The sequence below is a fragment of the Apteryx mantelli genome, chromosome 1, assembly GCF_036417845.1.
Source record: "Apteryx mantelli isolate bAptMan1 chromosome 1, bAptMan1.hap1, whole genome shotgun sequence".
Lineage (NCBI taxonomy): Eukaryota > Metazoa > Chordata > Aves > Apterygiformes > Apterygidae > Apteryx > Apteryx mantelli.
The window spans coordinates 136,788,731-136,798,832 of NC_089978.1; the positions used below are offsets into that span (position 1 = coordinate 136,788,731).

At 46.4% G+C, this 10,102-nt stretch overlaps 1 protein-coding gene across 1 annotated transcript; it reads left to right on the forward strand.

Moving 5' to 3' along the window:
- The first annotated feature begins 1,399 nt into the window (after positions 1-1,399).
- On the forward strand, positions 1,400-9,305 carry LOC106495708 (C-type lectin domain family 4 member D-like). The gene is made up of 6 exons (XM_013956223.2): positions 1,400-1,781; positions 5,298-5,414; positions 6,350-6,442; positions 7,076-7,227; positions 7,458-7,588; positions 8,328-9,305. Exons 1-6 carry the CDS (start codon positions 1,715-1,717, stop codon positions 8,473-8,475), a joined length of 708 nt encoding a protein of 235 aa, XP_013811677.1. The 5' UTR covers positions 1,400-1,714; the 3' UTR covers positions 8,476-9,305.
- Positions 9,306-10,102: the final 797 nt, after the last annotated feature.

Here is a 10,102-nt window from a genome sequence, read left to right on the forward strand (position 1 = left end):
CAAGCCTGATGACAAAGGAATGAGGCACAAGGATGTTGGGAAGAAAAGGAGCCTGCATGCAACCTTCCAAGGGACCAGGCTTTTGTCCTGCAGCCAGTTTTGTTGCGTAATGGACTAAGTCACTCTCTTTGCACACAGTTTAAAAAACAAACAAACAAAAAAACCCTGAAGCCAGTACAAGAGACATGATGATTTTATAGTAGCTGATGGAGGGGGTATGCCCTACACATTCTGTTTAGGGGCAGCTCTTCTCAATAATCTGTGCACAAATGTCCACTACCTCCCTCCCTTGCTCTTTACCTTCTGCCACACTGTGCTCCTCTCTTCTCTGATGCATGTTCTTCCTTGCACAGTCCTGTCTCACCTTTGGCTCTGTCCTGTGTACTTTTCATGCCAGCTCCCTGAATGTCCAGCTATCATGTCATCCTGGCCTGCTTTGAAGAGCTTCCTGTCAGCCAAACTAACCAAGAAAAGTTTCCTTCTTTCTTGAGGTTGATTCCTGGATCCTATCTGCTGGTTGAGCCTTTCTGATGCTTTTTCTCCAGGGTATCCTGACTCATTGCCATTTCTTCTCAGAAGTGTCTTATTCATTGTTTATCTCAGCAGCCATTTCTCTTAATAGCCTCCCACCAATGTATGACCCTGCTTGTAGTCATCATGTTTCCTTCTAGAAAGTATACTGAATAGTAGTCTGGCAAATTTTCCCCGAGGCAACAACAGATGCCTTTGCCAGAGAGCAGGAAAAAGGTAATAAATAGCATGGTGGAGGAAAAATATAAACCAACCCTTTTCAAACTCAAAAATGGAGCCTGACTCACTGAAGGGAGCATTGCTCTGAAATTCAACAGATGGTAAATCAGGCTGTGATAGAGATCTCTGTGTGTAAATCTCTTCCCAATAACGCCTCAAGCCATATTTTTATTTTAGCTTTGCTTTTTCTTTCATTTTTTTCTCCACTCTTTCCTTTTCTATTTCTCCCTGGATATGTCAAACTTCTGATTTTTAATCTCCCTCTGTCTAAGGCTAGAACTCCCCAGCCTCACCTCCACAGGGAAAGTTACTTGTTTGAGATTTCTACTGGTGCTGGCTGCCAACAGGGGCTGATTTCCCAGGATGAGATAGGGCATGCAATATTTGATATAACAAATGCAGCTTAACCACAACAGACAAATGAGGGCAGAATGCATCTTGTATTAAGCTGTGCAGAAGGTCAAAGTGGGTTAAGAGCCTTAGCAGCTGCAAACCTAAAAGCAATGGTAACAAGGAAAGAAAGACATGAAGATAAGTGAAGGAGAGAGATTAACCAAAAAAAAAAAAAAAAAAGTTGAAAAAGGGAGAGACAAGAGATCTCAAAAAGGAAACCTATCAGCTAGAAACTGAGTATGTGTTTTGGGGAAGGAGGAGTGCAACTTCCTTTTCAGTTGCTGGGTTCTTGTTTTTCTTTTCTCTGTCAGGAGTTTCCATAGCCCTGGGGCTGATTTCCTGGGTTAAGAAACCCAAGATCTGTTCAGAGTGTTTCTGAGCTCCCAGCAATTCTCAGATTATTTATAGTACTTCCAGCATTCAGCATAACCTTTTTTCACAGACAAAAGATGAAAGAGCAGATGGGAAAGGCTTTGTGACTGGCTGGTGTTTTCCTCTGAAACCAGGGAGCTGGAAGTCCAAGCTTTTATGTAATAAACCTAAGAACAGGGACCAGTAACATTGTGATTGAATGGCATCAGAAATCACCTACGCTGAGGTGAAGTTCAAGAATGCATCACTGTCTGCAGAGGTCAAAGGTAAGGAATGGATGGTTAAGGGAAAAGAGACCCAGGAGAGAAGGGGGTTGATGAACAGGGGATGGAGACTTTTGCTTCTGGGACTGTGGTTCCTGCTTGGTCTGGACAAAATGATGAGGCAGAGGAATTGTCTGCCACTACCTGAGCAGGAGACTAGAGGAGTTTTCAAGTGAGAGGGTCAAGGAACATCTGCAAGAGAAGAAATGGGAATCTTTAAATGGTAGGGAGTTGAGACATGAACAAGGATGGCTAGTGGGAAGACAAGCAGCAAGTGTCTGATGAAGATTCAGGAAGGAAAGTATTTTGGCTCCCCTAGTCCCCCTGGTTGCCTTACCTGCACTGGTGAGTGGTAGAGGACACAAGATGTGTGCTGTAGAGTAGTAGCACTTAGCACTGGTGTGATAGAGGTAGCAGCTGCCTCTTTGCGTGTTATCTAGTCTTATCTTGGGTGACAGTGGCATTTTTTTGACAAGTACCAAGTACTAACAGTAGAGACTGTGGTTTATTACAAATGATCTGAGCTGTCACAAAGACAGAGGGACTCCCAGGGCAGCAAATGGCAGGAAATAAGCCCAAGCTCTGCCTGCTACTGCTTTGGCCTCAAAGAGTGAGGCTACAGATCCCTGCCTTTGGAGGATATGGGAGTGGGGAACCAATATGTCTTCTTACAGTAGAGTAGGAGTCTGCACCCTAATGAGAGGTGACACTAGATGCAGAAATGTAGAGCTTTGTGGTCTTTTGTTTGGTTGTGAAATCGTCCTTGCAGGATAGAGACCCAAAAGTCAAAAGGAGGGAAGGGCTTGAACAAAACACCCTGAAATATATATCAGAGAAATTATCTGAGACCTGGAAGAAGATCCAATTTTGTGATTGGTGCCTACTTCTCCTGGAAAAATAATTAACACACCAAACAAAGTCTTATTTCTATTAAAAATCATGGTTACGAAGTGGTGCTTTTTCTAGGCTTTGTGCAAATTTAAGGCCTGTTCTGATCAGTGTACATACTGTAGTCATTATGCCACAAATAGGAACACATAGAGATGTTCCATGTGTGGCTCAGTGCTTCCACCCTGCTGTTGTGCAGGGCCTAGAGAATTGAAAGTGTGTATATATACATACATACCCATATATCTTTATTGATGCAAAGGACTTACCAACTTAGAGCTTTACCTCAGTTTCACAATTTCCACACAGAGCAGGCATCAGTTTTGGTTCTTCCTTGCCTGCTCTGAGGTGTGAGTCACGGAAATAAACCATACATGTACACATGACTAACTGGCTGTCAGTGAGATTTCAATGAGCTGAGATCAGCTGGTGCACAGTTACAGCCAGCATTTCCATCACGTTGAACTGGGAGTGGTGGTAGTTCAGTATTCCCCATGACCTATTCCAAAGATACCTGATGCAGCTGTGTTTGCTGATGCCAAGCTCATCTGTGGGTTTGGGTGTGTGCTCAGGGTCTGATTTTGGGTGGACCTGTTCAACTGATCCCACACTGGTTGTAGCTCATATGTTGAAGCCAGTGAAGTATCCAGGAGTACCATCGCACATAGTGATAATGTCTCTCACAGCCTCATTACATGCTCCTAGGACAGGATAAATGACTGAAAGATTAAGGGAGGCTTCCTGCTCTGTTGCCCTTCAGAGTGGTTACTCTGGCCATACAGACTCCATGTTGGTAATGGCCAAGCTCACCTGGAGTTCCCATTTTTAGCGTCTTCCTATTACATCCTAGAGACACTAAAACTGGCAGTCATTGGAAGAGAGAGAGAGATGAAGGCATCAGGTAGTCAACCAACCTGTCTGTGACAGGAGGTGGCAGAGACTGCTAAGGCACACAAGAGTGCAGTTAGGGTCACTGAATTTCCAACTAGGATTTTCCAGATAGAAACATAGGTATCTGTGCTGCACAGCACCTGCTGCCAGATCCCATGCACGCAGGAGATACTGGATTTACAGGCTGAATAACCACCATGTGCTCATCAGGTCTGATGTGGTATGATCATGCTGGACATGTTAAAAGCATGCAGACTAAATGTAGGAAGCATTCTGCAGGAAAATTGGCCTGCTGGGTATGCACAACATCTACTTCATGTTGGTTGTGTTGGTGAAGTGCATGCATACTGCCTGTCATCTCTGTGCTGTCTGAGTGTGGTGAGTCCAGGATGCAGAGGTCTGACTGGGCACAGGCTGAGCAGTCAATCTGTGAGCATGCAGGACATCAAAAAGACAATTGGCCTGGTCAGATTTATGGTCTGAAGCAAGTGGTTGGATTCTGGAGCATGATCCAGGTCATTGTTTTCACTACAGACAAAAGTTCTTGCTGAAAAAACATGATTTGGCCGGGAGAATCTGAGTCTTATCTGTATATAATTTTTTTTTTCCTGATAATGGAAGATGATACTTTTTTGCCTAGTTGTAACACACGCGCACACACCCCAACACTTTGGGAAGTAGTCATGGCATTTCCCCAAACCATAAGTTTCTGGAAGTCTTGTAACTCACTAGGCATGGCTGGCAGGCACACGTGGCTGCTGGCTGACTTGGGAGCTTCAAGCTGAAGAATGAATGAGGTCTCTCTGAGCTTAGCATAAATATCAGTCTCTCTCAATTTCTTTACTCTTGTCCTGCGGTGAGTGCTGTTACTTCCAGTAACTTCCAGTTTGCCCCAGCTTGTGTCCCTGCCACTACCTAAAACAGTCTCCTACGAAGTGTTTGCTTCTCTTTACCTGTGACCCATTCTCCTCCTTGCTCTGAAACCTCCTTGGTATGGGCAGTGTTCTCCTGGACAAAAGTCAGGTTCCGGCAAGACTGAATCTGAGCATGGTTCTTTAGGTAGACTGCTGGACACAGCCCTCTGCTCTCCCCACACCTCTAGCATCCAGCCTAACACAGCTTAGTTTCACCATGGCAAGTCTCTCTGAATACTAGCTTGGAAAACAGAGGTGGAAGGGTCTTGTCCTAGAAAGTATATTTCTTCTCTTCTAGCGATTCCAGGCCTTCATACCTTTTCACCTTTTTTGGTCTCTGCACTCACTCAGCTTACATCTACCTTTCTGTACCTAGAAAGTCCAAAAAGATAAGAAGGAACTGAGCTAGATATAAAACATGTTTTCTGGGGAGAAGTCAACATGAAATCTTATGCAAATGTCTCAAGTAACATGGGAAAAGCAATGTGGTGTTTGGTAGCCCTTGACTTGATCTGGAGAGACATGGTTTCCTTCTAGTCTTTAAGGCCATGTGAAGGCCTCACACTCAAACAGCAGCAATTGGCATTGCTGGCTCACCAAAACGGCTGGGGCTCTGGACACTGCCTCTGAACCTAATTTTCTTGAGACACCAGAGAGCCCTACTCTATCCTAGTCTGCTCCACTCCCAAACCGTGTAACTTCCACATCAAGATTGAAATTGGGTTTCCTAGGGCAGCTCTCTCTTGAGTCGTACATCCTTGGTATGTGGGCTGACTGAAGCAGAGTTGACTGTGTTGTTGTGTTTGGTGGGCTCCTTTACTTTTAGCACCTCCAGAGAAGAAGGAACGTGAGCGTCATACCCAGAAATACCCACCATGGCTCCCATGGCTGATCTCACTGCTGCTCCTGTTGGTGTGCATTGCTCTCATCATTACTTTGCTCGGTGAGTTATGTGCAGGCTGGCTACCCAGAAAAGGGGAGAGAGGTTTGTGGGCAGTGTTGGGAGAAAAGCAGAGTAATCTGAGCATGAAAGGGAGCATTTTCCAACCAGGAGGAGCTGTTACTCTAGAGAAGTAAGAAAAGAGACATGAGAAAGGATGCAAATCCCAACATTTGTGCTTGGAGAGATATTTGAAAGGTATATTTTAGGAGCAAAATATTTCCTGACTCATTAAATATTGGGTATTTAAGAGTACAGTTGCAAGCTGGCACAAGCTTCCTTCTGCAGGCCAACAAAATCAGGTGTTTTTATCAACAGATATGTAGGAGCTAGGAATAACACAGTGTTATGTCAGATGGTTCTGTTGTACACACCCTGTTTCTTAGAATGATGGAAAGAGTTAGATGGGAAGGGACTTCTGGAGGTCTCCAGCCTAACCCCCTGCTCAAAGCAGGGCCATCTTTAGAACTTCAGTGTTGCTTGGGCTTTCTGTAAGGTCTCAGGCTTCTCTGCTCTGACTTTGTCATGTTTGACTGCAACATATGCCCCCCAAATCTTCCACTGTTTACCCTGAGGTCTTTTCAGCAGAGTAGTGACAGACTGTATTAACAGACCTGGCTATACAGCCACCTGGGACTGCTCAGGTTGATCATATGCTTCTCTAGATTTGTTGACTAGGTCATCCTGGCTAGATCTGGTGAGTCAGTGGGTGGAGGAGTCCTTGCAGGCAGCTGTGGGATGCTGGGGGAGCAGAAATGCCTGTTTCCTTCCCTTAGAGGATGGCAGTTACTGCTTGTGAAATTAAGAGACAGTCAGAGTGTTGCCAAAGGCCAGACAGTTCTTAGTGGGGAAATAGAGACAAAATACTGAAGGCAGCAATGATTTAAGAGGAGAAGGGAGAAAGTGGTAATCTTGCCTTTTTTCCTCTCCTTTTCCAGTCACTCACTTCTCCCATAGCCATGAAGAGCTGAAGACCTTGCAACAGAACGCCACGGAGTGGCTCTGCATCTCAGCAATGCCACAAAGCAAAGGTCAGTAGTGCTGGCAAGGGTGCAGGAGATCTTTGGGACTTGGACAATGAGTGTTGGGGTCTGCTCTGCCAGCAAGCAGCAGCAGGGGCAAGAGAGGGAGACTCCAGAGCAGACATGAGAGGAGAAAAAGGAATTGCTGCTAAATGGTTAAGGGGAAGATAAGGTGATGTTAGTGATGTCCTAGGAGGGCAGGGTGGGTGTGAACACTGACAGAACAAAAGAGATAGAATACGGTGGCAGAAGAAAGGTTAAAAATGGAGCAAGAATAAAAGTGCAACTCAAGTCAGGAAAAGAAGCAATGTTCCCTGTTCCTTGTGACTAAAAGCTTTAGGATGACTGCACAAAGAGAAGCAGTGAAACTAGATCAGCTGAATAACTTGGGCTCTGTCATGGCAAGACCTGAGAACATGTTACAAGGTTTGCCATGGATTTGTGTATGCACAGCTCACAGATCATACTCAACAACAATTTGAAGAAATATGTGAATTATCCTTGTTCGGTCAAGTACTTTAGACAAGGAAAAAAATGACCTAGGGAGAATAATTAAGCATTGTCCATGGAGAACAGGGATCCTTGCAGTGGCCACCATCTCTCATTCTTAGTATGCACCCTCTGTGATCTCTCCCCACACAGGACAAGGCTGGATGTGCTGCCCAATGGGCTGGAGATTCTTTCAAAAAAGCTGCTACTACACATCAACAGATTCTATGTCCTGGAATGAGAGCAAGGAGAACTGCACTGGGATGGGCTCCCACCTGGTGGTGATTGATACAGAAGCAGAGCAGGTAAGTGCAGGGCTGAGAGAGGTGACACAGCAGCCCTGGGATGCAAGTGCCAGGCCCTGAAGGGGACTCCAGAGCCCCTTCTCGCCCTTGCGGTGGAGTGGGGAATGTCTTTTCTGGGTCCATTCAACCCTGGCTCCCCTCTGCTACCAGCCCCACTCCACGGGGACTTCTGCCTCCCCCCTCTGCTCAGCCTTGCACCTCAAGGACATTGCATTCTGCCTGATTTCCAGGTTTTCCTCTCTGCGTGGCTAAAAGAAAAGACTCAATACGTGAGAAAAGACAATTACTACATTGGTCTGAGTGCACAGAAGGTGGGCCAGTGGCACTGGGTGGACCAGACTCCCTTTAATGTGACAGCAGTGTGAGTATCCTAGGACAGAGAACATTTAGTGCAGCCCCTGGCAGTGCAAGAGACTGAGAGATGTGAGGGCGCTTGCTGGTGTGTGAGAGGGAAGTAAGACAACTCCCTGTGAGAGGACAATGTTCTGATGGGGCAGAGGAGGGCTGCATAGGGCAGCCCTGTTCAGACAGGCCTATCCCTGCTGGTTCATGGTTGTTGGTTGTGACTTGGCTGTCAATGCTGTAGGCACAGAAGAAACTGCCTCTCCCCAGCAGAAAGGACCTTTCAGAGCTGAGCAGCCTTGCCTGACCTCCGTACTCCCCCCAGCATGCATATATGCACACATATGCATATGCAGGGCCAATGCTGTGAAAGAGATGGGGTGTTGGGAGAGATCTGCAGGGCTGCTACTGCTATTTGTTCTTCTGGAACTTTTTCTTCTTCACTGCCCTGGAGGGAGACACAACCCTCTGTGGTGTGTGAGGTGCTTGGGGTGAGCTGTGGTGAGCGGTTCCCACCATCAGGAATGAACATGGCCCTGTTGTGCAGGCTGTAGAAAGAAGGCAGATTTCCACACACAGGCTGATGCCAGTGGGATTAGCAGAGTGGGAGGAAGGATACCTCTTTTGTCAGTGAATCAGTATCTGTAATTTTTCTCTCTCCCCTCCCAAGCACTGTATCTTGCTGCGGCCTTTCCCCGCAACACAGTGTAGTGCTCTACAGGGTACACTGGAGAGTAACAAGTCTGTGTCTGTCTCAGGTTCTGGAGGACTGGGGAACCAAGTAATGTGGAGGAGGAGAAGTGTGTTGTAATCCACTGGAAGGAAAAAAAACACTGGAACTGGAATGATTTCCGATGTGAGGTCCATTCTCCTCGAATTTGTGAAGCTGCAGCAATAACTGTCTGATGGCGGGAATCTCATGCTGAGTAAAACTGAAAGGCTAGCAGTGAGCTGGAAACAACACAGGGGTATGTTGGGAGGAGTGGGGGAAGGTCTGGAGCCTGCATGTCCACTCTGCTGGGTGGGAAGATGTGAGTGGAAGTGATAACTGCCATGCATCCAGCACTTGCTAGTGCTCACCAGTACCCACCAGTACCCATGTCTTTCTGAAAGTACTATAAAACCTGAAGTGGAAAAAATCCTTGTTGGGAGGGCTTTGCCTGAGCTGTCTCAGAGGTTGCCCATATCATCTCATAGGGGTGAAGATGGGTTTGTCACTGGAAGGTCCAGGGAAGTGTGGCAGGTGAAGGGACTGGGCTGTACATGAACAGAGCGAATACCTTCCTTTAAATGTCATTGCCTCCATTAGGACTGATACATGATGGCTCACAGTCATCAAAGCAGGTCCTAGACTCTGGTTTTATCTTCTCTGTTTGGGTCTGGCAAGGACTGGGTGAAAAGAAGTTGAGTTTTGCAGAAAAAAGATACAGGAATGAAAGACATGTTTAGAGCCGCTCCTTCCTTGGTCTCCTCGAGAAGAGATGTCTGCTTTGACTTGGGGCACACAGAGAATGTCCTCTATTTGCATTGTTTTAGCTGAACAAAGCTGATTTCCTACACAATGTAAAATACAATTTTAAACCAATGAAAAAGGCCCTGGGTTGCGCTCCCTCCCTCTCGCGCTCCCTCCCTCTCGCGCTCCCTCCCTCTCGCGCTCCCTCTTTTACTCTCTCTATGCTGCAGGTCTCTTGTATAACCAGGGTCAATACATGTTGCTGTGCCAGGGTAGAGTCTTACACAACTACTGCAATATAAATTGCATCTACCCACTGAGGCAAAACCTTACAGAGACATCCTGGCTACGTGGTGGGGCTGCTATAGCAAAAGCTGTGGAAGAGGCTGGGCACAGGCAATGAGCTCAAGAGATATTATGAATATTTGTTACCATGGATGAAAGATTTGTCTGGGAGAGTAACTCAAGATTGTGGTAGGAGTCTGACCTGCATATGGTTGACCAAGTATGATGACTTCTCCCCAGCAGCAAAAACCTGGGGCCTTGAGTGCCACCCTGAGGAGAAAGTCAACTTTCCAATGCAGAACTGATCCCAGGCTGCAACTGATGCAAGACTTCCTGGGAGACTAAACCGCACAGCAATCCCTATAGCAGCATACCTTCCCAGGCCTGAGTGTGCTGCAAAAGAGGCAGGAAGGGGCAAGGCTGTTGCTCTATGTAAGGTTCTTTCCCAAAATGCATTGTGTATTGAATTGCCTTCACTTGCTCCTGAGTCTTGCTGCAGACTGTGTGCCTCTGTGGATCCTATCTTTTCTCCAGCCATTTACATTTTCTGGCTTTGATGCCCACTCTTCTGTTTGCCTCAGTAAACATCATCCGCCTAAACTTTCCTGACCAAACGGTGCCAGCTCCCTGCAGGACACTGCTGTATATCTCCTGGCTGTGTTACTACTCGTTCTATGAAAGTGACTCCTCTCTTTGTGTCCCAAAGAAAGCGGAGAATTTGTACTGGAGAAAAGGTAACCAGAAGATTTGGCTTCCTGAACCAATCAATGAGAGTAGTTTTGTGAATGGCAGTGG

Excerpts from the sequence above, each read along its gene's own strand:
- LOC106495708 (XM_013956223.2), top strand. The coding sequence starts at position 1,715 with ATGGCATCAGAAATCACCTACGCTGAGGTGAAGTTCAAGAATGCATCA. Across the intron at positions 7,228-7,457 it reads TTGATACAGAAGCAGAGCAG|GTTTTCCTCTCTGCGTGGCT; the intron begins GTAAGTGCAGGG and ends CCTGATTTCCAG. Across the intron at positions 7,589-8,327 it reads CCCTTTAATGTGACAGCAGT|GTTCTGGAGGACTGGGGAAC; the intron begins GTGAGTATCCTA and ends TGTCTGTCTCAG.